At 42.8% G+C, this 26747-nt stretch overlaps 2 protein-coding genes across 4 annotated transcripts in view; both read left to right on the top strand.

Annotated features, from left to right (window-relative positions):
• Window positions 1-26747, top strand: part of LOC138670326 (E3 SUMO-protein ligase RanBP2-like) — a 130407-nt gene that overhangs the window by 68694 nt on the left and 34966 nt on the right. For both annotated transcript variants that reach the window (XM_069757558.1, XM_069757557.1), the window contains exon 20: window positions 1799-6299. In XM_069757558.1, the coding sequence (XP_069613659.1) occupies window positions 1799-6299 (4501 nt within the window). The remainder of the gene's footprint in view (window positions 1-1798; window positions 6300-26747) is intronic.
• Window positions 18977-20821, top strand: LOC138670328 (uncharacterized). Of its 2 annotated transcripts, XM_069757560.1 has the most exons (6): window positions 18987-19066; window positions 19171-19227; window positions 19319-19378; window positions 19487-19555; window positions 20135-20357; window positions 20641-20821. In XM_069757560.1, exons 2-6 carry the CDS (start codon window positions 19171-19173, stop codon window positions 20802-20804), a joined length of 573 nt encoding a protein of 190 aa, XP_069613661.1. In that variant the 5' UTR covers window positions 18987-19066; the 3' UTR covers window positions 20805-20821. The 2 variants fall into 2 exon arrangements, with proteins under 2 accessions (XP_069613660.1, XP_069613661.1); XM_069757559.1 differs by having other exon boundaries at window positions 18977-19227.

Raw genomic sequence — 26747 nt, 5'->3', positions numbered from 1 at the left:
AGGTCCGTCTTATCAAGCCTGCGAAGCAAGCGTCCGCATTACGTTGGATTCCCTTTCGCGCCTGGGTTGGTTAATCAACTTGGACAAGTCCTCCCCTGTTCCAGCTCGACTGATCTCTTTCCTAGTCATGATCTTGGACACGTCCAAGGGGCTGGTTTTACTTCCTCGGTCAAAGGCCCAAGCGCATCAGCAGGGAGCCCGGACGCTCTGTGGCCCTTGTCCATTCGGTTTGCCATGAAGATCCTGGAGAAGATGGTGGCCGCAATGGAAGCAGTCCCCTTCGCTCAACTGCATCTCCGTCCCCTCTAACAGGCCCTGCTAGACAATTGGGACAGGAGTCATTCTCAACCGGCCATGTCCTCTGCCCCCGCGGATCAGGCAAATGCTCAAATGTGGACTTTGGAATCATCTCTCAACCAGGGGAGGTCTTTTCTCCCGGTCCATTGGCTGGTGGTGACTACCGACGCCAGTCTCCTCGGATGGGGAGCGGAATTTCACCACCACACTACCCAGGGGCATTGGACGATTCGGGAGTCAAAACTCCCCCCCCCCCCCCTATAGAATGCCGTTAGAGACCTGGGATCTCAATTTGGCCCTGAGCGTCCTTCAGGAATCTGTTTGAACCTCTGCGGGATGTCTCGTTGACCATCCTCTCCTGGAAGGTTGCCTTCCTTGTGGCAGTAACATCCTGCCGGGCGCCCTTCCTTTCCTTCCACCAGGACAAAATAGTCCTACGCCCATCTCCGGCTTTTCTCCCTAAGGTGGTTTCATCCTTCCACCTTAATGAAGATATCATTCTTCCCTCCTTCTGCCCACAGCCGAAACATAGGGTCGAAAAGTCCCTTCACACCTTGGATGTGGTACGGGCCCTCAGGAGGTACGTTTCTAGGACTGCTCCCTTCCGCAAATCGGACTCCCTCTTTGTCCTCCCAGAGGGTCACAGAAAGTGTTCAGCCGCGTCTAAGGCCACGGTAGCCGGATGGATCCGATCGGCTATCCAAGAATCTTATCGGTTCAGGGGCAGACCTATCCCGGTGGGGGTTAGGGCACACTCTACTCGGTCGATGGGTGCTTCCTGGGCCATTCGGCACCAGGCAACGGCGGAGCAGGTTTGCAAGGCCGCAACATGGTCTAGCCTGCATACTTTCACAAAGCACTACAATGTCCACACTCAATCTTGCACGGATGCGGCCCTTGGCAGACGTATTCTGCAGGCGGCCGTTGTGCATTTATAGTCAGATGGTACACAGTTATTTTGTTGTATTGTTCCCCACCCAGGGACTGCTTTGGGTCGTCCCATGGTTCTGTGTCCCCCAATGTGGCGAAGGAGAAATAAAGATTTTTGTGTACTCACCGTAAAATCCTTATCTCCGAGCCACTCATTGGGGGACACTGCACCCACCCTGTTAGCCTTATGGCTCGTTACCTTTTTATTTCTCGACTTTCTCTGACATTTTATACTCTAATGTTATGTAATATATTGTTAATAATCTACTGCTTTTGCACTGAACTGGGTCTCTGGAAGCCAGCATGAGGGTGTATACTGCAGGGGAGGAGCTAACACTTTTTGTCTCAACTTAGTGTCAGCCTCCTAGTGACAGCAGCATAACACCCATGGTTCTGTGTCCCCCAATGGGTGGCTCGGAGAAAAGGATTTTACGGTGAGTGCACAAAAATCCCTATTTCTCTTTGGTAAATGGAAAATTTTAAGTTTCAGCCTATTAAGAGAATTGAGTGGTTAATAATCAGTTTTGTTTTTATGCCATCTATTATAACAACATTTTTGTTTGTCCTACAGACACCTGCGTATCCAGTTAGTCGAATGACATCGCAACAACACATGTATGCCATGCATACGCCACCAGTCCAGAATACAGCCATGGTTGGACCTGCCTTACGTTTCGAATCTCCTGCAGCTAATATTTTGTCTCCTCAACCTGATGACTATTATAACTACAGTTTACCTCCAAACACTGCAAATCCACCATTGCCTGAGCCAGGCTATTTCACAAAACCTTTTGGATCACAGCAAACCAAATCTGAGGCCTCAAAGATAGAGTTTGGAAAGAGTAGCTTTGTTCAGCCAATTTCGAATGAAAGCTCAAAACCCCATCAGTTTACTGCACCGCTGCAATCCACTCCATCTACTTTTAAGTTTAATTCAAACTTTAAGTCCAATGATGGAGACTTTACATTTTCCGCTAATGAAGCCGGGACAGCAGCAACTGCTGGGAACGAATGTCTTTTAAAACTTCTAACTGCAGATAAGACTATTCCTGACCAGGGAACACCATCATTTGAAAATGCCACCGATTCGAGAAATATGTTCCGATTTGGCGAGAAAAGCTTTGTGAACAATTTCAGTGATGGCACAGTTCAGAATCAGGATAAAAGCAGTACAGTTTTTGGGCAAAGGGATAATGTATTTAACTTCCAAATCTCTGGAATGAAAGGTTTCATGCCTCCAGCTTTTGATGTGCCATCAAAGGAAGAGCACAACCAAAGTCATGAGTCTGAAGCTGCCAGTGATTGTGTAGCTGAAGAGGATGGGCCCCATTTTGAACCTGTGGTGCCATTACCAGAGAAGATTGAAGTAAAAACAGGAGAAGAGGAAGAACAAGAAATGTTCTGTAATAGAGCAAAACTTTTCCGTTTTGATGCAGACTCAAAAGAATGGAAAGAGAGAGGTTTAGGAAATGTGAAAATTTTAAAACACAAGATATCTGGCAAAGTACGGCTGCTGATGAGAAGAGAACAGATTTTGAAGATTTGTGCAAACCATTACATAAATGTTGATATGAAACTAAACCCATTCCCTACATCTGATAAATCGTATGTATGGCATGCTTATGATTATGCTGATGAGATGCCAAAGTCCGAGCAGCTTGCTATTCGTTTTAAGACTGTGGAGGAGGCAACTCGTTTCAAAACTAAATTTGAAGAAGCTCAGAAACTGCTCCAGACCATAGAAAACAGTGCCGATAACCAAACTGAGCCCAGAAAAGACGTTTTTAATAAAGATTTGAAGCCTAAGCATGTTTCCCTAGAGAAGCAGTTTGGTTTTAAACCAGGAGAATGGCAGTGTGACACCTGCCTTGTAAAAAATATTGATCTCCATGTTACCTGTGTTTCTTGCCAAGCCCCCAATCCAAACCGTAAAAGCACAAGAGAAATTATTACTAGAGAAATTAAACCTCCAAACAGTGGCACAAGTTCTGGAAGCATGCTCGCATCTGCTTTCTCATTTACCAAGGACACTTTAAATAACAAACCCACTTCAAGTGAGCAAAATACAAAGTGCAGAGAACAGTGGATATGTAGTAAGTGCTCGACAAAGAATGACATGGCTAACAAACAGTGCATGAAGTGTCATCCTTCAAATCTGAATGATGGAAAAACATCCTTGCCATTCACACCAAAAGCTCCTGGCACAGGCACGCAGGGTGGGTCGTTTGGCTCGGCATTCATGAAAAAAGCTGGACAGTGGCATTGTGGTCAGTGTCTGGTACTGAATGAGCCTTCTGAAGAAAAATGTGTTGCATGCACAGCTCCAAAATCATCCAGTAGTTTGCAAACCTCAGCACAGTCTGCTTCATCTTTCAAGTTTGCCACCTCTGAAACAGGTCCCCTAAAGGATTTTGGGTCTCTTTTTGCAAAGACTGAAGGACAGTGGGATTGTGGTACATGTATTGTGCGCAATGAAGCAAGTAATTCAAAATGTGTCTGTTGTCAAACCCCAAAACCAACGTCTTCAGCCAATGCAGCAGGGCTTCCAATTGAAGCATCTAACTTCAGTTTTAGCAAGGCCCAAAATGGTAGTCTGGAAGCAATGTTTCAGAAAAAGGAAGGACAGTGGGATTGTTCAGTGTGTCTCATTAGAAATGATGGTTCAGCAATAGAGTGTGCTGCCTGCAAAGCACGCAATCCCAATGCAAAAAGTGTTACAGCGTCGGAGACAAAATCGGGATTTGCATTTGGTCTAAAAGCAAGTTCTGAGTCATTTGGCCCACCTTCAACAGGGTTTAAGTGCAATTTTCCAGTAAAAGATTTAAAGTTTGGCACAAGTGAGGATAAACCTTCCATTAGTTTTAAAGCACCAAGTACCAGTGAAGAAAAAAAATCTGGGGGGTTCAGCTTTACAATGCCCTTTAACCCTGGTTCTTATAAGTTTGGTCTTACAGATTCAAATGCGAAAGATGAGGAAGGGAAAGACGCATCTACTGATGCAACTGGTACTTTGGAAAAAGGCACATTGGTTTCAGCAACATCCGATACTGGATTGAAATCTGAAGAAGGCAAACAAAGTGGCGAGATAGTACTTGGTCATACTGCAAGTACTTTCTCTTTTGCTGACCTTTCGAAAAATTCTGAAGGCTTTGCATTCGGCAATACAGATCCCAATTTTACAGGGTTCTCTCGTGCAGGAGAAAAATTGTTTTCTGTAAATGAGAAAGGACAGCAAGCAAATACTTCTCTGCGAGAGGGTTTAGAAGAACTGTACAAAACAGATGATCGTGATGACATCCATTTTGAGCCCATTGTGCAGCTTCCTGATAAAGTGGAGCTTGTCACTGGGGAAGAAGATGAGACTGTGCTTTATTCTCAGCGAGTGAAATTATTCCGGTTTGATGCAGAAATCAGCCAATGGAAAGAGCGGGGTATCGGTGCTCTGAAAATCCTCAAGAATGAGGTCAACGGGAAGCTAAGAATGCTCATGCGACGAGAACAAGTGCTGAAAGTGTGTGCAAACCATCTCATCACAACAACCATGAACTTAAAACCTTTGTCTGGCTCCGACCGTGCATGGATGTGGATGGCTAGCGACTTCTCTGATGGGGATGCAAAATTAGAACAACTTGCTGCAAAGTTTAAAACCGTAGAACAAGCAGAAGACTTCAAAAGCAAATTTGAGGAGTGCCAGCGCCTTCTGTTAGACATACCGCTTCAGACTCCACATAAACTCGTAGATACGGGACGGACGGCTCAATTGATAAAGAAAGCTGAGGAAATGAAAAGTGGACTTAAAGATTTGAAAACCTTTTTAACTGACCAGTCTAAATCTGGAGAGGATGATACAAATCTGAACGATTCTATAGACCAAATAACGAAAATGCCCGATTACACCGAGGCTACTTATGAGTGGGATACTTATGACATGAGGGCAGGTGCCCTTGAAGGGAATTTTGAGGACTCTGTGTACTCATCACCCTTAGCGAATAGCCCAGAGAAAGGGAATCTTTTCAGATTTGGAGAATCTACTACCGGTTTTAATTTTAGTTTTCAACCATCGCCAAGTTCAGGAAAATCTCCAACTAGACTAAATCAGAGCAGAGTGTCTGTGGGTACTGATGATGAGGCGGACGTGACGCAGGAGGATGAGCGTGATGGGCAGTACTTTGAGCCAGTCGTACCATTACCTGATTTAGTTGAAATAACCAGTGGTGAAGAAAATGAGGAGACACTCTTTTGCCACAGAGCAAAGCTTTATAGGTTTGATAAAGGTACTAATCAATGGAAAGAGAGGGGAATCGGAGACTTAAAGATTTTGCAGAACTACGACAACAAATCATCTCGAGTAGTGATGAGAAGGGATCAAGTGTTAAAACTCTGTGCCAATCACCGTATAACACCTGATATAAACCTTAAACCCATGAATGCTGCTTCTCAGAGAGAGTGGGCATGGACAGCTCATGACTTTGCTGAAGGTGAAGGTACAGTGGAGTGTTTTGCTGTACGCTTTAAGCTTCAGGAAGTTGCTGACCTGTTCAAAGAAGTTTTCGAAGAAGCAAAAGTTGCACAAAGTAAAGATTGTTTGCTTGCTCCTTTTTCGTCGCGTGTCACAAGTCCAAAAGCTTCACCATGTGGAAAGGCAGCCGTGGCCATATTGGAAGAAACTATAAGAGAGAGGACAGATTTTTCATCCATAGCATCTACTGTTTCAGAAGCAGAATCGAACACCTCAGTCATTTCAGAGAAGCCTTTTTCTGTCGTGGTGTCCCCTCCTAAGTTTGTATTTGGATCTGATGCAGTGAAAAATATTTTTGGTACAGAGAAGCAGGGTTTCACCTTTGGAAGCCCTTCAGGAGCTGGCACAATGTTTGGTTTTAGCTTCAATTCATCAAAGACCTCTAATAATGAAGAGCAAAAACAACCATCTAAACCTATTTTAGCACCACCTAGTAACCTCAAAGATTCTACAGTCGCTCCAGAGAAGCCTTCCCAACAACTTGGGCAAAATTCTGCTGTCTCATCATCTGCTACCGGGTCTGTGAAAACCCAGCAGCAAGTTCCAGATAGAGGTGAGGTTTCTTTTTCTTCTTACTATGACAGTTGTTTTCTCCAGTAATTCTCCACCTATGTAAAAACTTTGCAATTTTGTAGCCATTTAAAATTTTATGCCAGTTTTGGTTTCAAGATCTCGGCTCTAAGCCCATAGTGACGTACAGTCATTTGGCCTTCTCTCACAAGTGATAAATGTATCAGTGATGTCTGTAATGACAGCAATAATAGAATATGACAATGTAAGTCCAAATGGAACTGGAGGTTAAAGATCTATTCAAGGCTCTAAAGTTAAAAGGGTTGCCTGCTCTAGAATGACAAGTCTACAGTCACTTTGTGTAACTGCAGACTTGTGAATCCTCCCAACGCATGCACTTTGTGCTGCAACACTTCGCTGGTCTCTGGGCCGGGAACAGGGGTCGAGTATACAATGTGCATACTTGGTTCTGGCTGGGAGTATGCATATTGCATACTTGAATGCTGTCCCCGGTGCAGACACAAGCAAATCCTCACCTCGCACAGTGCGTGTCATAGAAGGATTCACAAGTCATTCTAGACTGAACAACCCCTTTAAGACCTCAATATGTACTGCTGCACCCTCTCAAGTAAGACATTTTAAAGGGTTTGTACACCTTTATGGAAAATAATTTTACTCGGAGTAATGCTCCAATTTAATATGCACACATTGGAATTACTAAAGAGAATCTGTCAGCATGTGTTTTTGCTATGTAATCTAAGAGCACCATGATGTAGCCTGATACCAATGATGTCATTGAGCTTTGTTTTGCTGTTTCAGTACAATCAATGTTTTATCAGCAGGAGAATATTACTAGAGGACAAGCTGCCCTTATGCATGATAGTCCAACCATGTTCCACCACTGATTAGCAGCTTTCTGCCAATATATTTTGTACACAGAAAACTTAATAGGTGGCGAGGGCTCAGTGGTTTGGGCTCAGGGACAGCATTCTGAGCTCTGCTAGATCTGCAGCAGAGAAAACTGATTCTATCACATCTTCTGCACCCAGTAAACTAAGTGATATCGCTGGAATCAGGGTCTCTGTCCCTACCTCATGCTGCTGTCAAACTACGTAGCAAAAACCTGACAGATTCAGTTCCTTTTAAACAGACAATAATTCTCATAGATGGGAGCTGCAGGATTACACATGGATGTATTTACTAGTTACTCCTTAGGAATGATCTAGTAGTCTGCTCTGTATAGAGTGGCTACTGCCAGATAGATATAAACTGTGTTTAGTAGGAGGAAGGATAAGTGGCTGCCATACATTTCTGATCACTCCTCTGTGAGCTACCAATAAGGTCCAATGGGCTAACTCGGTCCTGCTCTATTGTTTCCCTCCCACCACATATATTAAGGACAGTTTTGGATTTAGTTTTGTATTGCCAGTGTGTCCTAGTCCTACCCAATGTCTGAGCATTAGACAAGCCCCACGTTACTGTGCACATTTGTGTGTTTCACATTTTTAAGCTCTCCCCTTGTTGGAGTCCAGGAAAAATCTGGAAATGCAGGTCATATCCGTAGGAAAGGCAAAGTGTTACCTGTTGTCCTATTATTCTGCATGTGGCTGAATGGACGTGTTACAACACCAGACCCCAGCACACACAAAATTGTGACTCGCTCCATAGAGTGCAATAGTTACAGAGCAATTCTCCCCTTTCATTTCTAGCACTGCAGACTAAGCTATTGTTGCAGTAAAAAAGAAATGGAAACCAATCGGAAAATATAGAAGCAACCCATTAAGCAAATGTATTTGGTAAAAAGGGTCGGCTTGGATTGTGTGGGTGACATCAGGCAGCCAAGAAGCCATGATAACATCAGCCTCATCGCACAGCACCCTGCAAAAAAACAAACAAAAAACCAATGGATTTTTGCTATAGACGCCAAAGTTGTTGCCTATTTGTGGCAATTTTCGGTACTTATTTTGAAATCAAAGAAAAGTCCAATTTGCCACAAATTCCTGTATGTGGCCAGGGCAAGGATCCAACGCGAGCCCGTTGCACTGAATCCTACAGAGGAGTACTGATCCAGGTCACGGCTTATTCCAGTCAAAATTGATGACTCTTTATTAATTCACATAGATAAAAAAAATAGAAAATGGTCTCTCCACAAATCTTCCAACGCGTTTCGAACTGGTTGTTATTCATGGCTTATTTAGAAATGTTTTCTTTTCCAAGTTCTATACTGAAATGATTTCTTTCCTGGTAAGTGTGTACAGGACATGATGATATTCGTAATTCCGTGGATGAGTTTCTGTGATTGTTGAGTACAGTGCTTGTTCATTTCTTTTCATTCCTGTTATATTTACAGAATTTTAGGAATAAAACCTCCAGCTAGAAGAAATACATTCCTAGTTGGCTTTCCACCCTCACCATTTTTACACAATGAAACCTCAGCTTTTCTCCCCTCGTCCAGGCCCATTGAGCTGTCCATTTTCCATTTCTGTTTTGTAGGATTTAATTTTAGTCTTTTTAAGTCTAATCCCGCTGCCTTTTGGACGTGCACAGCCCCCTCCAAATCTGGCGTGGAAGGTATTTTGTAGTGTTGGCCATTGGCTGAGCACTCGCCACCTACCAGTGTGTTGTAGCTGTTTTGGGAACCATGATGTGATTGCTAACATGCATGCTGGCTGAGGTCTGTGGACTGCATCGTGTGCTTCTTCAGACATTCTACTGCACCTATAGGGGTTTCCCAGTCTACAGTAATTCTCACCTATCTACCACACAGGTGATAGTTAAGAGAGTGGGTCTATGGCACTGACAACAGCGGGTGCTTCAACTACCATTCAATTCAGCTTTGATCGTAAGGTCTGGCAATCTGAGGGTCCCGGAGGGCACCCAGTGATCTAGCAATATCACTTTTCCAGATAATAATTGTAGAGTGGAAAACCCCTTTAAGATGTAAATGATAAACCTACTTAACTTTTTTCATGCTTCTCTATTAAATTGGGTTATTTTTATATGTTTAACTTGTCAGATCAGAGACCCCAAAACTGTGCAACATAGTGTGACATGTAGACTAAAACTGTAGCTCCCGCTATTGACAGGACGGCTCGACATGCGAGTACAAGAGTGCTGGCCCTTTGTTTGGGTAACTTTACAGTGCCTAAGCACTTTTGACAATACCCTGATTTCACAGGGACAATGGCGCCAGAGAACATTCTGGTAGGCACTCTGCGATATGTATGACTGGGTGCTCAATGGTATAGAAATATACCTTCACATTCATAAACAATAATGTATTTCATGTTCAGCAACAGGACTGGGCAAGAAAATGGCTAACGTTTGTCACATGACCTTGATCACGGTCTACAAAAACGATATATACGATACATACGTAAATCAGAAATATCAATTGCATAGCAATAAACAGGAGAAAATGTAATAACAAAAATGCACAGAGGGGAAAAAAAGCAAAATTACATGGTATGATTACAAAAAAAAAAGGATCGTAGATGAAACCCTACAGCATTTAGCTCACCAATTGTATTAGGGCTATAATCCCCCTATGTATAGATAGACTCAAGACCCGACAACCCCCTTTGTATTCACAAGCTGTCCCGTATATGCAGACCCCACATCAGACCATGTTTGCATACTCCAGTAACAATGTCAGCCAGACGCCACCTAAAGGTACCGTCACACTAAGCGACGCTGCAGCGATACCGACAACGATCCGGATCGCTGCAGCGTCGCTGTTTGGTCGCTGGAGAGCTGTCACACAGACAGCTCTCCAGCGACCAACGATCCCGAGGTCCCCGGTAACCAGGGTAAACATCGGGTTACTAAGCGCAGGGCCGCGCTTAGTAACCCGATGTTTACCCTGGTTACCATCGTTAAAGTAAAAAAAAAACAACCGCTACATACTTACCTACCGCTGTCTGTCCTCGGCGCTCTGCTTCTCTGGTCTGGCTGTGAGCGCTGGGCAGCCGGAAAGCAGAGCGGTGACGTCACCGCTCTGCTTTCCGGCCGCTGTGCTCACAGCCAGACCAGAGAAGCAGAGCGCCGAGGACAGACAGCGGTAGGTAAGTATGTAGCGGTTGTTTTTTTTTTACTTTAACGATGGTAACCAGGGTAAACATCGGGTTACTAAGTGCGGCCCTGCGCTTAGTAACCCGATGTTTACCCTGGTTACCAGCGAAGACATCGCTGAATCGGTGTCACACACGCCGATTCAGCGATGTCTACGGGGAGTCCAGCGACGAAATAAAGTTCTGGACTTTCTTCCCCGACCAGCGACAGCACAGCAGGGGCCTGATCGCTGCTGCCTGTCACACTGGACGATATCGCTAGCCAGGACGCTGCAACGTCACGGATCGCTAGCGATATCATCTAGTGTGACGGTACCTTAACTCTAAAGGTACCGTCACACATAACGATTTCTTTAACGATATTGTTGCTTTTTGTGACGTAGCAACGATATCGTTAACAAAATCGTTCTGTGTGACCGCGACCAACGATCAGGCCCCTGCTGGGAGATCGTTGGTCGCTGGGAATGATCAGGACCTTTTTTTTGGTCGCTGATCACCCGCTGTCATCGCTGAATCGGCGTGTGTGACGCCGATCCTGCGATGTGTTCACTGGTAACCAGGGTAAATATCTGGTTACTAAGCGCAGGGCTGCGCTTAGTAACCCGATATTTACCCTGGTTACCATTGTAAAAGTAAAAAAAAAAAAAAAAGTACATACTCACATACCGGTGTCTAACGTCCCCCGCCTTCAGCTTCCCGCACTGACTGTGAGTGCCGGCTGTAAAGCATGGCGGTGACGTCACTGCTGTGCTCTGCTTTACGGTTGGCGCTGACACAGTGAGTGCGGGAAGCTGACGGCGGGGGACGTGACAGACATCAGAGTGTAAGTATGTAGTGTTTTTTTTTTTTTTTTACATTTACAATAATAACCAGGGTAAACATCGGTTTACTAAGTGCGGCCCTGCACTTAGTAACCCGATGCTTACCCTGGTTACCCGGGGACTTCGGCATCGTTGGTCGCTGGAGAGCTGTCTGTGTGACAGCTCTACAGCGACCACACAACGACTTACCTACGATCACGGCCAGGTCATCGCTGGTCGTGATCGTTGGTAAATCGTTTAGTGTAACGGTACCTTAATACAGCGACTGTAAAGCCAGACTACCACACCATGCCCTTTTCCTGGACAGACGTGTAGATGATGATGAGGATGGTACTGATGGATGATGAGCAGCTGACCAGCCCAGAAGAGACCTCGGCAGGTCACATACATCCCGAGAGTTACCAACAAGAGTCAGCATTAGGCGTGTATTTGAATTTAGTTTTTTCTACACTACAATTAATACAGTTGTTTGGGGGAGCAGCATTTCTGGAATGTGTTTAGGATGGGAACATCAATTTTGAGCAGTCTGGAAGAGAAACCACCTTGACTAATTACCTGGGGCCATAGTTTCCTAAACTTACCTTAGATTGATACATTGGTATTTGACTTTATTGCGATGCAATAAGAATTACACCACCACTGTTACATAATATGGATTAAGTCTACAAAACTAGGATTGATTGTAATATAGGGCATATTTCAGTCACCATAAGGGTAAGTTCACACAGGGCGTTTTTGTTGCTTTCTTTTCTGCAGCAAAACCTGATCTTCATGGCAGGAAAGAAGATGCGTCAAAAGCGCAGGTTTTGTGCGTTTTTGGTGCATTTTTTTTGTGCGTTTTATTTTTTTCTTTGTCCATGCTAATGTCTTTGGATTTTCAGCAGCAAAAACACAGCAAATAATGATACCGGCTTTTTTGCTGCGTTTTTTTCAACACCCATTCAAGTCAATGGGTGAAAAAAACGCTGAAAGAAGTGAAATGCTCTATGTCCAAACAACGCAGCAAAGCATAAAATACTGATCACACAAAAAACCAATGTGTGTGCATGAGATTTCTGAAAACTCATAGGCTTTGCTGGTACTGTAAAAAGCAGCTGAAAAATGGCATAAAAAAAGCAGCAAAAGCGCCCTGTGTGAACTTACCCTAACGCTACGTTGAGCGATGATAATTTGGGGGTAGAGTTCCCGTTCCTAGCCGTGTTGGTGCATCTCTGCTACTGAAGTGGCCTTTGCCCTTGTCCTGCTTATATGGAAGAGTTGGATTGCCCTTCTTACGCATTCCCCTTATTTTTTTTAGGTTTAATGTTCATTTCAAAGGTTATTCTCAAAATCATTATGTGGTCAGTTTTCTGTTCATGCAGAATTGTGTGCCAATACATCTTGTTTTTAACCCCTTAGTGACAGAGCCAATTTGATACTTACTGAACAAGCCAATTTTTACAATTCTGACCAGTGTCACTTTATGAGGTTATAGCTCTGGAACGCTTCAATAGATCTCACTGATTCTGGGGAGATTTTTCTTTGTGACTTATTATACTTCATGTTAGTGGTAACATTTCTTTGATATAACTTGCGTTTATTTATTAAACTGAAATTCGGCAAATTTAGAAAATGTTGTAATTTTCAAACTTTCAGTTTTTGTACACTTAAATCAGTTGTCACACAATAGTTAATAAATAACATTTCCCACATATCTTCTTTCCATCAGCACAATTTTGGAAGCATAATTTTTCTTTGTTAGGACGTTATAAGGGTTTAAATTTGACCAGTGATTTCTCATTTTTCCAACAAAATTTACACAACCATTTTTTTTTTTTTTTAGGGACCACCTCACATTTGAAGTGAGTTTGGGGGGGGTCAATATAACACAAAATATACCCCAAACTGACACCACTCTAAAAACTGCACCACCTCAAGGTGCACAAAACCACATTCATGAAATGTATTAACCCTTCAGGTGCTTCGCGAGAACTAAAGCAATGTGGAAGGAAAAATGAACATTTTACTTTTTTCACAAAAAATTAACTTTGGAACCAAATTTTATTTTCACAAGGGTATCAGGAGAAAATAGACCACAAAATTTGTTGTGCCATTTGTCCTGAGTACATAAACGCAAAATTGGCTGGAATCGATAGTGGAGTAATGTTAAGTTTGGAGACCCCTTGATGTACCTAAACAGTGGAAACCCCCCAATTCTAACTTCAACCTTAACACAGCCCTAATCCCAGCCCTAACCACTAACATAACCACAAACCTAACCGTAAACCCAGCCCTAACCGTAATCCAAGCCGTAACCCTAGCCCAGAGGTTAACCCCTTCACGACCTTGCCCTTTTCCGTTTTTGCAGTCTCGTTTTTCACTCCCCTCCTTCCCAGAGCCATAACTTTTTTTTTCTGTCAACATGGCCATGCGAGGGCTTGTTTTTTGCGGGACAAGTTGCACTTCTCATCGACGTCATTGGTTTTACCATGTCATGTACTAGAAAACTGGATAAAAATTCCAAGTGCGATGAAATTGCAAAAAAAGTGCAATCCCACACTTGTTTTTTGTTTGGCTTTTTTGCTAGGTTCGCTAAATGCTACAACTGACCTGATATTATGATTCTCCAGGTCATTTCGAGTTCATAGACACCAAATATGTCTAGGTAACGTTTTTTTTAGTGGTAAAAATTTTTTCCTAACTTTGCTAAAAAAAAATAATAAAAAAATAAAAATTGCACAATTTTCCGTTACCCGTAGCGTTTCCATTTTTCGTGATCTGGGGTCAGGTGAGGGCTTATTTTTGCGTGCTGAGCTGGCGTTTTTAATGATACCACCTTTGTGCAGATACGTTCTTTTGATCGCCTGTTATTACATTTTAATGCAATGTCGTAGCGACCATAAAAACGTAATTCTGGCGTTTAGATTTTTTTCTCTCGCTACGCCGTTTAGCGATCAGGTTAATCCTCTTTTTTTCTTGATAGATCGGGCGATTCTGAACGTGGCAATACCAAATATGTGTAGGTTTGATTTTTTTTTTTTTTTTTTATTTTGAATAGGGCGAAAGGGTGCTTTAACCCCTTTCTGACATTGGATGTACTATTCCGTCCATGTGGGGTGGGCCCTAATTCCTATGGACGGAATAGTATGTCCAGCGTGATCGGCTGCGCTCACGGGAGGAGCGCGGCCGATCGCAGCCGGGTGTCAGCTGCCTATTGCAGCTGACATCCGGCACTATGTGCCAGGAGCGGTCACGGACCGACACATTAACCCCTGGCACACCGCGATCAAACGTGATCACGGTGTGCCGGCGGTATAGGGAAGCATCGCGCAGGGAGGTCTTCCCTGAGACCCCCGCAGCAACGCGATGTGATCGCGTTGCTGCGAGGGTCTCTTACCTCCTCCTCCTCCTTGCAGGCCCGGATCCAAGATGGCTGCGGCATCTGGGTCCTGCAGGGAGGTGGCTTCACTGTGCCTGCTCAGAGCAGGCATCGGGAAGCATGAGGAAAGTGCACGCCAGATCGCTGATCTGACACAGTGCACACCAGGGCAATGTTATAGTGTAAAAAAAAATATTCCAATGTGTAAAAAATTTTTAAAAAATTACCCCCCCCCCAAAAAAAAAAAAATTCCTATAAATACATTTCTTTATCTAAATAAAAAAACAAAACAATAAAAGTACCCATATTTAGTATCGCCGCGTCCGTAACGACCCCACCTATAAAACCATATCAGTGAACACCGTAAAAAAAAGGCAAAAAACAACGCTTTATTCTCATACCGCCAAACAAAGTGGAATAACACACGATCAAAAAGACGGATATAAATAACCATAGTACCACTGAAAACGTCATCTTGTCCCGCAAAAAACGAGCCGCCATACAGCATCATCAGCGAAAAAAAAGATATAAATGAGGTATCGCTGTAATCGTACTGACCCGAAGAATAAAACTGCTTTATCAATTTTACCAAACGTGGAACGGTATAAACGCCCCTCTCCCCCCCCCCCCCCCCCAAAAAAAAAAAAAAAAGAAATTCATGAATAGCTGGTTTTTGGTCATTCTGCCTCACAAAAATCGGAATAAAAAGCGATCAAAAAATGTCACGTGCCCGAAAATGTTACCAATAAAAACGTCAACTCGTCCCGCAAAAAAACAAGACCTCACATGACTCTGTGGACTCAAATATGGAAAAATTATAGCTCTCAAAATGTGGTAACGCAAAAAATATTTTTTGCAATAAAAAGCATCTTTCAGTGTGTGACGGCTGCCAATCATAAAAATCCGCTAAAAAACCCGCTATAAAAGTAAATCAAACCCCCCTTCATTACCCCCTTAGTTAGGGAAAAATAAAAAAAATTTAAAAAATGTATTTATTTCCATTTTCCCTTTAGGGGGTTAAGGCTACAGTTAGGGTTGGGGCTAAAGTTAGGGTTAGGATTACATTTACGGTTGGGAATAGGGTTAGGGGTGTCTCTGGGTTAGAGGTGTGGTTAGGGTTACCGTTGGGATTAGGGTTAGGGGTGTGTTTGGATTAGGGTTTCAGTTATAATTGGGGGGTTTCCACTGTTTAGGCACATCAGGGGCTCTCCAAACGCAACATGGCGTCTGATCTCGATTCCAGCCAATTCTGGGTTGAAAAGTAAAACAGTGCTCCTTCCTTTCCGAGCCCTCCCGTGTGCTCCAAACAGGGGTTTACCCCAACATATGGGGTATCAGCGTACTCAGGACAAATTGGACAACAACTTTTGGGGTCCAATTTCTCCTGTTACCCTCGGGAAAATACAAAACTGGGGGCTAAAAAATAATTTTTGTGGGAAAAAATTTTTGTTTTATTTTTACGGCTCTGCATTATAAACTTCTGTGAAGCCCTTGGTGGGTCAAAGTGCTCACCACACCTCTAGATTAGTTCCTTAGGGGGTCTACTTTCCAAAATGGTGTCACTTGTGGGGGGTTTCAATGTTTAGGCACATCAGGGGCTCTTCAAATGCAACATGGCGTCCCATCTCAATTCCAGTCAATTTTGCATTGAAAAGTCCAACGGCGCTCCTTCCCTTCCGAGCTCTTCCATGCGCCCAAAAAGTGGTTTACCCCAACATATGGGGTATCAGCGTACTTAGGACAAATTGTAAAACAACTTTTGGGGTCCATTTTCTCCTGTTACCCTTGGTAAAATAAAACAAATTGGAGCTGAATTAAATTTTTTGTGAAAAAAAAGTTAAATGTTCATTTTTATTTAAACATTCCAAAAATTCCTGTGAAACACCTGAAGGGTTAATAAACTTCTTGAATGTGGTTTTGAGCATCTTGAGGGGTGCAGTTTTTAGAATGGTGTCACACTTGGGTATTTTCTATCATATAGACCCCTCAAAATGACTTCAAATGAGATGTGGTCCCTAAAAAAAAAAAAATGGTGTAAACATGAGAAATTGCTGGTCAACTTTTAACCCTTATAACTCCCTAACAAAAAAAATGTTGGTTCCAAAATTGTGCTGATGTAAAGTAGACATGTTGGAAATGTTACTTATTAAGTATTTTGTTGACATATCTCTGTGATTTAATTGCATAAAAATTGAAAGTTGGAAAACTGCAAAATTTTCAAAATTTTCGCTAAATTTCCATTTTTTCATAAATAAACGCAGGTAATATCAAAGAAATTTTACCACTATCATGAAGTACAATATGTCACGAGAAAACAATGTCAGAATCTTCAGGATCCGTTGAAGCGTTCCAGAGTTATAACCTCATAAAGGGACAGTGGTCAGAATTATAAAAATTGGCCCGGTCATTAACGTGCGAACCACCCTTGGGGGTAAAGGGGTTAAACTTTTAGTTTTTTTTTTTATTTTTTTTTTCATGTTTTTTAAAACATTTTTTTTTTACTTTTGCCATGCTTCAATAGCCTCCATGGGAGGCTAGAAGCAGGTACAACTGTATCGGCTCTGCTACATACTGTAGCAGCGATCATCACATCGCTGTTATGTAGCTGAATTGGAGGCATGCTATGAGCGCCGACCACACGGTGGCGCTCACAGCAGGCCGGCATCAGAAACCATAGCGGCCTCAAGGACCTCTATGGTTACCATCCTGACGCATCGTCGACCCCCGATCATGTGACGGGGTCGGTGATTCGATCATCTCCGGCCGCGCAGCCAGAAGCGCCGGTTAAATGCCGCTGTCAGCGTTTGACAGCGGCATTTAACTGGTTAATAGTGACGGGTGAATCGCGATTTCACCCGCCGCTATTGCGGGCACATGTCAGCTGTTCAAAACAGCTGACATGTCCCGGGCTTTGAGGTGTGCTCAGCGCCGGAGCCCACATCAAAAGCAGGGGACCCGACCTCCGCTGTAATAGTACGGCGGAGGTCGGGAAGGGGTTAAAAAAACGGTGCTGAGGCATAAGTACCCTTAACTGCCGTCATTAAAAGGCATATCAGCGGTCATTAATGGGTTAAGTCTGCTTTGATATACAACATTCACCACCCACTCGGATGCTGCCCGCACCCCTCCCAGGGTTCCCTTTATCGTGTGTTGCCACTGGCGCCATCTTACACTAGTTCTAATGCCATCCGTGGAGCATGTGCACACGCACTGATTGATCTAGTGTAATAAAGCATTGGACAGCCACTTTGTGGTATAACTCAGCTATGCTGAAGATTACACCAGTACCAACTACATTTGCTGCTAATGATCCCGTCTAATTGGTGATGGACAGATTTAGCTATGACCCTGTGTAATAAAACACTTGGCAGCCATATTGTGGTTTAGCTGTGCTGAAGATCCCACTGATGCCAAGTTAATTTGCACTCAATGACCCTGGCTAATAAAAAATAAAGAAATGCCCTAACTATGTGCACACGTAAGAAAAGAGGTGCAGAATTTTCTGCACTAAATCTGCATCTCCTGGCAGAATCCGCAGGTGCGGTTTTTATGCTTTTTTTTGTGCGGAATTGATGCGGATTTTGTGCAGTTTTTGTGCAGTTTTTACCACTTCAAATTCCTATTAATGGAGGGGTGCAGAAACGCACAAAAGAAGTGACATGCACTTCTCTGAAATCTGCAGCGTTTCTGCGCAGATTTTTCTGCACCATGTGCACAGTTTTTTTCACATTGATTTACATTGTACTGTAATCACAGTGCGGATCTGCAGCAGAAAAATCTGCTGCAGAACTGCACTAATTCTGCACTAAATCTGCATCGTGGGCACATACCCTAATGACATCTGTGTTGTAGCACAGCTCAGTTATTCTATGCATCCATGGGAGAGCATGATCCTTCCCTGGAGATTTGTGGAGTAGTCAGTTAGTTGGTCACAGTGCCTACATTCACAATGATCAGTGGTCTCCTCATCCATATAAATAACAATTGCCCATTTTGGCAAGTAGCCGTGCAGTTTGCTCTGTGAAACTGATTGCACAGAGGGGAGATGTAAAAAGGACAGACTTGTACTCTTGAGTTAAAAATAGTCATATAGATGCTTTGTTAAAAACGTTTGCTGTTGTAGGAATAAGGCTGGGTTCACATTGCGCTAGGTGTGTCCGTCTAACGGACTCGTTTTTAAGTAGTAAAAACGCAATGTAACGCACATACTAACGCGCCCATAGACTTGCATTGTCTGACGCATCGTGACGCATCCCTAAATTGGTATGCGTTTGTCACATAACGTTTTTTTTCTGACGGACCTTCAACGCGGCTTGCAGCGTTTTCGGGTCCGGCCAAGCTAACGCACTACTAACGGAAGCGTTCATTCTGCCATAGAAGGCTATGGCAAACGCAGTCAGACGCAAATCATGAAAAATTTCCAAATAGAACCACACGTTTTAATAGCGTTTGAGGGTGGTCACATGTGGTCATGTGACAGGAAATGTGACTTCGGCCATTAAAATATCCCACTCACACAAAGTCTCCTGCACGTGACAGAGTGTTTTGCCGTAGCTAAATTGTAAGTACATTTCTATATATTATATATCTCTGTATACATCATGGGAGTCTGTAATGTCCGTCGGATGTGTGTGTACTAAAAATGTATTGTTTTGTTGCACACAGATGTCGGATACAGATGTCAGCAGCAGCAGCGTGTCTGCGATTTTTTCTTCTGAGTCGGTAGGCTTGCACTTTAAAAAACCATGTTGTGTGAAACTCCATTGTATTGAGCTAGGCATAACAATCCTGTTTATTGTTTTATTGTGAATAGGAGTCTTCTGAGCCCGAGGCTGTTAGACCTCCCCCAAAAAAACACGCAAAAACAACAAAGGTACATAGCACACATGTTGAATTTTTCAGGCATAAATTTATTGATCCAATGAATGTTAACATTATTTAATGTTAAAATATTTTTTTTTACATTTTACATACACAATAGGTTGTGGCACAAGGAGGACAAAAAAGAAAAAAGGTCCCTAGACGTCTGTCGTCGCCACAACTGCCAGTGGTAAATATAAAATAGAAATATTCTATCCAATATTTACCAACAATCTATCTATTCACTTTCTATCTACTATACCTATAAACTATCTATCAACTATCTATCGCTCCATCTATTTGTCTATCTATATCTATGTATCTATCTATCAATATCTATGTATCTATCTATCTATATCTATCTATCTAAATCTATGTATCTATCTATATATCTATCTATCAATATCTTTGTATCTATCTATCTATCTATCTATCTATCTATCTATCTATCTATCTATATCTATGTATCTATCTATCTATATATCTATCTATCAATATCTATCTATCAATCTATATCTATCTATCTATGTATCTATCTATATATCTATCTATCAATATCTATGTATCTATCTATCTATCTATATATCTATCTATCAATATCTATGTATCTATCTATCTATCTATCAATGTATATCTATCTATCCACATCTATCTATCTATCTATATATCTATATATTGCTATATCTATGTATCTATCTATCTCTGTATATATGAATATGGCCATCCAGTGAAATTGACACTATCAACATAACGTTTTGTGTTTACATAGTCCAAGTCAGCGACAAAAAAAAAAAGGATTGTCGTTGACGAAGAGCCATTGACTATCCACAATGAGACACTTATTAACCTTGTGGAAGCCAACCCCTCCATATGGGACCAGAGCGACAGCTCCCACCATGACATCGTGAAGAACCGGAAGTTGTGGGATCAAATAATCTGTCACTTTGATCCCCGATACATGGAGAAGTCGACAACCTCAAAGAAAAAAATTGGTAAATATTGGTGACGTAACATCGGAAAATGTTTAAAAAAAAAAAAAATTTTCTATCCTATCAACCTATCCACTTGTTGTCTGCTATCTATCTCTCAATTATCAACTATCTGTACACTATATATCTATCTATCTATACACTATTTCTACACTATTTCTTATCTAACAACTATCTATCTACTATTTATATATCAACTATCGTAGCAAACTATGAACAATTTTTCCTATATCTTAACACAATCTACTATTTTTATATATATATATTTTTTTTTTTTAATTTAAAGCCGATGCTGTCCATACCCGTTGGAAGTCCATCCGCGATCGCTTTGTCCGTGACTACCGGAACAGTCAGAATGCACCAAGCGGATCAAGTGGCAAACGGGTGACACCGTATGTGCATTATGACCAACTGCTCTTTCTTCAGAAAACAGTGTCTCAGCGCTCGTAAGTACAAGAAGGTCTGTGTGCGAGACTAAATTGTTTAAAGGAAAATAAGTAATTTTTGTTTTTGGGTTACAGCACGATATGCAGTACCGCTGCTCCTAGACCAGCAGAGGAACTTGAGCCTTCTTCAGTGGAACCAACGCAACCTGAAGATGTGTCTGGCATCAGCGAGCCACGATCTGCGGATAGAAGCACTGTTGCTGCAGGTGTGAGTGCCCGGTTGCAATCACAGCGTGGACGCAAGCGAGCATCTCAAAAAGATGAAGCAGATGCAATTATCGTGGATGGACTCCAACGGGTAGAGGACATGTGTCGCAGTGAGCTCAAAGACCTGAGACGAGAAATTACCGAGCTGCAAGCACGCGAGTCTGTCTACTCTGCTAATGAGTGGAAGCTACTTTTATTATCCTATGTGCCTGTAGTACAAAATATCCCGGCACATAGAAACCTTATGTTTCGACAAAGACTTAACGAGCTTGTAGAGGAATTTGTGGGCACCGAGGAACCCGCTCCATCGGGAAGAAGAAGACTGGACATGCCGCCCTACAACCCTCAATATAGAGGCCGGGGTGAAACGAGCGTGGAACCTCAAAGACAATGTAGTAGTCCATCATATAGTTGGGCAGACAATACTCCCGTGCAGTACCAAAGTCTTTAGTACAGTTCACTGTCCACAGCCAGGTGCAATTACCGCGTTGGAATTTTTTTTTTTGGGGGGGGGGGGTTTTGTTGTTAATTTCTATTTTCCTTTTTTTTTTCATCCCTATGGGATATCATATGTTACACCTGTGTACCAACAGTTTGTTGGGAAAATACAAAAACATTTAGTAAACTGTTTCAAATTTCAGATTCTTGTATGACTTTAACTTTAACTTTTTACACGACATAAGGTAACTTTTTACACGACATCAGGTTAAACAACATAACTTTTTACACTACGTAACTTTTTACACGACATCAGGTTAAACAACATAACTTTTTACACTACGTAACTTTTTACACGACATCAGGTTAAACAACATAACTTTTTACACTACGTAACTTTTTACACGACATCAGGAAGACTTTAAATTATTTTCACACGTGTCTGTCTTGCCATGGAACCTGGCCTTCATGTGTGAAGTAATGTGCAAATTGATCACGAATCCTCATTATTTGTGATGCAGAACGAACTGTAGTCGATTCAATGCTACTGAGGTTCGACTCGCAATCATTGGGGTCTACCAACTGGGGTTCATGTCTCGCCACAAAATTGTGCAGACAGATGCATGCCTTCACAACACGGTCCACATTGTCTGGTTGCAGTTGCATGCAGGTTAGTAAAATCCGCCATTTTAATGTCAAAATCCCAAAGGCACACTCCACATAACGTCTAGCCCGGCTCAAGCGATAATTAAAAATGCGCCTGCTGGAGTCTAGACTACGGCTTGAGGAGATTTTGTCCTAGTTGGAAGGCCTCATCAACAACTAAAACATAGGGCAAACTTGGGCCTTCGGTCCCCGGAAGAGGTCGTGATGACGGTATGTTTAAACTTTGGTTGTACAAACATTGGCCCATGTTGGAGTCTCTGAATACTCTGGAATCGTTAGTCCGGCCATAAGCTCCAATATCCACAGCAACAAAACGGTACCTGGCATCCGCAATCGCCATCAATACTATAGAAAAGTATTTCTTATAGTTATAGTAGAGGGAACCACTATGTGCAGGTTTCTGAATCCGAATGTGCTTTCCGTCCACGGCACCAATACAATTGGGGAAATTAGCCACATCCTCGAACTGTTGGGAAATTGCTAGCCACATTTCTGATGTTGGTGTTGGTAGCACAAGTGGTTGCAAGTTGTTCCAAATGGCATCACAAGTTTCCCGAACCAGTTGACAAATTGTTGACTTCCCAAGTCGAAACTGGTAATGCAGTGACGCAAAAGTTTCTCCGGTAGCCAGATATCTGTTGACATTCAAAAACAAAAAAAAAAAATTAGGATTTTAATGATCATCTAAAGGCTAGTTGACAATATAATATACAATTGCAAAATGAACATTAGGCCACACGATACCGAGATCTAGTCTTTGTCAATAGAATGATAAAAAAAATGTATAATTACCTCACAGTCACTACTAAACGTTGCTCCGCACTGATGCTTTCACGAAAAGTGCTGCGATGATGATGTATCTCATCCTTCACATGTGAGAGCAGAACATCAAAGGTCTCAATGGACATCCGTAGATAGCGTTGGAATTTGAAGGGATGATCCCGAAGCTGCACATACAGGGTGTGAAAGGCACCATATGTACTCCGCAAGAAATTCACTTCGTGGATCCAATATCTCCTTTGCGAACTACGCTTTCTCTGCCGAAGTCGCAACCGCATCAAGCGAAATCTGACGAGCTCAGACACAAACATCTTGCTAGCAGAAGTTCACTCAATGCTTTCAAAATGGAGAATGAGTCTGTGCCCACACCCGACAATGACAAAAGGGAAAAAAAAAAAAAAAAAAGAACAACTTTATTGACAGTGACAAACGCAGACAAACGGATACTTCGTAAACGGACATCAAAATGAAAAAACGCGATCACATGCATTAACGCTAGCGTTACCGTGACGACGAATTTCACATATTTTTGCTCCGTTTCTGTACATGCGTTTAACGCATCCGTTTGACGCCATGTACTTGACGCAATGTGAACCTAGCCTAATACTTTAAAGCAGATCGGTCATCAGATTTCACAATGCAAACTTTATACAATATACTCTCCTCAACAGCTGAGCTGTGCAAATTGTCTTTAACAGTTTCAAACACAAACAGTAACAACGTTAACAATACAATAATTAAAGCGAAATAAGACGACCCTGCTCGTGAGAGCTTAGGCTACGTTCACATTTGCGTTGTGCGCCGCTCCGCCGGCGACACAACGCAAATAAAAAGGCACCAAAACGCACGCAAAAACGCTGCGTTTTGCGACGCATGCGTCGTTTTTTGCCGAAATTTGGACGCAAGAAAAATGCAACTTGTTGCGTTTTCTGCGCCCGACGCTTGCGGCAAAGAAAACGCATGCGTCGCACAACGCAGCACAATGCATGTCCATGCGTCCCCCATGTTAAATATAGAGGCGCATGACGCATGCGTCGCCGCTGCGTCGCCCGACGCAAACCCGCAAAGCGCTAATGTGAACGTAGCCTTACAATCTACAATGAGGTGGGGGGAGATACAAAGTACAGGTGTGTATTTACAATGATGTATTTACAATGATGGTCCAGCCATCTTCAGGGGGTGGGGGGTAGATGGAGATTGTGAATGGGCTACACACACACATAAAATACTTCCAATAGGTGTCACTAGAGTTCTAGTCCTCTTCCTCTCTGAAGAGACAATTTGCATATTGCATAAGTCTGTTCATCTCGACATGCTTAACATGTCACTCTCCGCAAGGAGAAACGATACGTCTTGGAAATTGTTGAGCTGTAATGAAAGACGAGGGGTCTGGCCACTGTGCATTATTTTACCCCACACCATGATCTATGGAGGAGGCCTGGTGTTGCGCTCCCTTGTGGATGCTTCTTCATGGCATTTTTCAACACTATCCCACACCACATGTTGCTTGTGCTACTGTGCCTTTGTGGCCTAAACGTGATGTCATGGCCTGCAAGGTTCCTGGACTTGTGTTCCTTCTAGAATATCTGGGACCAAACCATGAAGAAAAAAAGAAACACGCCACATGCACAGGGATCACCAAAAATTCACTAATCTATTTGGTACTACAAAAATAAATCGCATAAAAACATTTAAGTCATAAAATGACACAAATGTACATTTAGCCCAGAATAGAGCCAGAGCCCTCAATCAAGTGGCATACCATACAGGCGTATATATAAATTCAAATATAGATCAAAATATGGTCGGCACACCGAAAGATATAATCAGAAATTCAATACAATGTTAGTATGTGTAAAGTATGTTAGAAATCACAACTTACACAATGCATAAACATAGAGGTGTACAACCAGCAACCGGTCTACTCACACGTATCCAAGCATAGAACACTGAAAGCACCTGCTCAATAGCATGGTGCAGACAAAGAATGAGGGGTTCGGGGGCTAGAATCGAGATACATCAGAGGTAAACACCCCCAAATAGCGTCTGTATATGCTGTAGTTTATTTTACCTTCTTGGTGTGTAATCTAGCTTACCCAATGATGCCAGCGGACTGGCTTTTTTTTTTTTATAATCCGTGTCAAAATGGCAGCATAATCTGGATATTAAAGTAGGCATTTAATGAATCCAGCTGACGGAGATCATGGCAGCTGCAGCTTGTACTGAGCAATGTGGGATCTCCGCAGCAGCTGCCATAGCTGACAATCGGGCTAGGTGGGTGGTGTTTGAGTTTAAATATCCAGAAAAGATTATAGTCATTTGGACATGGATTTCCAAAATAACTACCCCAGTCTCATCAAGGCAAATAATGGATTCCGTCTTGTCTTGTGAAATCTGACCAATCTGCATTACATTCTCTCATTTTATGTAGGTGTGAATCTGGCTGATTTAACGGGTGCATACCTACTAACCCATTAACTTCTCTGATGTCAGATGCTTGCTTGCAAATCTTGAACTGCACCCAAAAAATCTGCTTGTGTCTATGTTGAAAAATCTATAAGTTTTTTTTTTTTTTTTTTAAACCAGTGAAGTATAATAAAGTCCTCTCCATATCTTGACATTTCAACGCCCCCTTGTCCTCAGGCTGGGATGTGTTTGCGAAGTTAAAGGGTCATTGTTGTAATAACTAGTAATTACTGTATATACCTGCTGCAGCTGTCTTTGTGCCTGCTGTACTCACATGAAGGTAGTTGTTCTGTCTCTAGCAGAATGTAAAATGTATTTTATAGGACTAATTAATCTGTAACTACCATAACATCTAAAGGTTTGTTCTGCAGGCATAGAGGCAGCTATAAGGCACTTTCACATAATAACTAAAGGGTTTGTCCACTGCTCGGACTACCCATTCTCAATCCCGATGATTCCCCCAGTAAAATAATGTCACCTATACTCCAGTCTGGTGCCAGTGACTTTCCAGTGGTGTCGATACGGACTCTCCCAGGGCTCGTGTGACATTTCCACGTGATCCCAGTGACCATCCAGCGCTGGCTTCACTCTGCTCTCCTTTGGATGAATCAAGATATCTAGAGGAAGTGAGAAAGGAGCCTCTGCTCTCTTCTCTCCTATGCATGTAATTGACAACCGGAGGAGGCGAGTGAAACCAGCGCTAATTGGCTGAATGGATCCAATGACATAATGTCATGTGAGCCCGGGGAGAGCCAGTGCCAACACCGCAGGAATAGCATTGGCACAAGAGGTGAGTATAGCTGTCGTTATTGTACTGGGGTGGATTGTCTGAGCAGTGGAGAACTCCTTTAATAATAATAAGAAATTTTTTTAGCACAAGCATATTCCGCAATTCGTTACATAGTTTAGTGGGAATATATAGCAGGTCAGAGGTTTGAGAGTCCTGCCTACAAGAGCTTAAAGGGAACCTGTCACCCCGTTTTTTCAGATTGAGCTATAAATACTGTTAAATAGGGCCTGCGCTGTGCGTTACTATAGTGTATGTAGTGTACCCTGATTCCCCATGTATGCTGAGAAATAACTTACCAAAGTCGCCGTTTTCGCCTGTCAATCAGGCTGGTCTGGTCAGGTGGGCGTGTTCACAGCGCTCTTTTCTTCTCCAGCTTTCCGTTGGTGGCGTAGTGGTGTGCGCATGTCCAAGGTCCGAATTCCCTGCGCCCACGTGAAGACACAGCGCGCGATCTGCGCTGTAATCCCTTGCATCGGTGGGGGCGGCCATCTTCCTGGGGCCGCGCGTGCGCAGATGGAGTGCGCTGCTGCACGGGGCTTCAGGAAAATGGCCGCAGGATGCCGCGCGTGCGCATTAGAGATCGCGGCGGCCATTTTCCCA

The sequence above is a fragment of the Ranitomeya imitator genome, chromosome 3 (genome assembly GCF_032444005.1).
Source record: "Ranitomeya imitator isolate aRanImi1 chromosome 3, aRanImi1.pri, whole genome shotgun sequence".
Classification (NCBI taxonomy): domain Eukaryota; kingdom Metazoa; phylum Chordata; class Amphibia; order Anura; family Dendrobatidae; genus Ranitomeya; species Ranitomeya imitator.
Note: the sequence above shows the minus strand (reverse complement) of the source record. Positions and strands in the feature narration are given on the sequence as shown.

Excerpts from the sequence above, each read along its gene's own strand:
- LOC138670328 (XM_069757559.1), top strand. The coding sequence starts at position 19,120 with ATGTCCGTCGGATGTGTGTGTACTAAAAATGTATTGTTTTGTTGCACA. Across the intron at positions 19,379-19,486 it reads AACACGCAAAAACAACAAAG|GTTGTGGCACAAGGAGGACA; the intron begins GTACATAGCACA and ends CATACACAATAG. Across the intron at positions 20,358-20,640 it reads AACCTCAAAGAAAAAAATTG|CCGATGCTGTCCATACCCGT; the intron begins GTAAATATTGGT and ends TTTAATTTAAAG.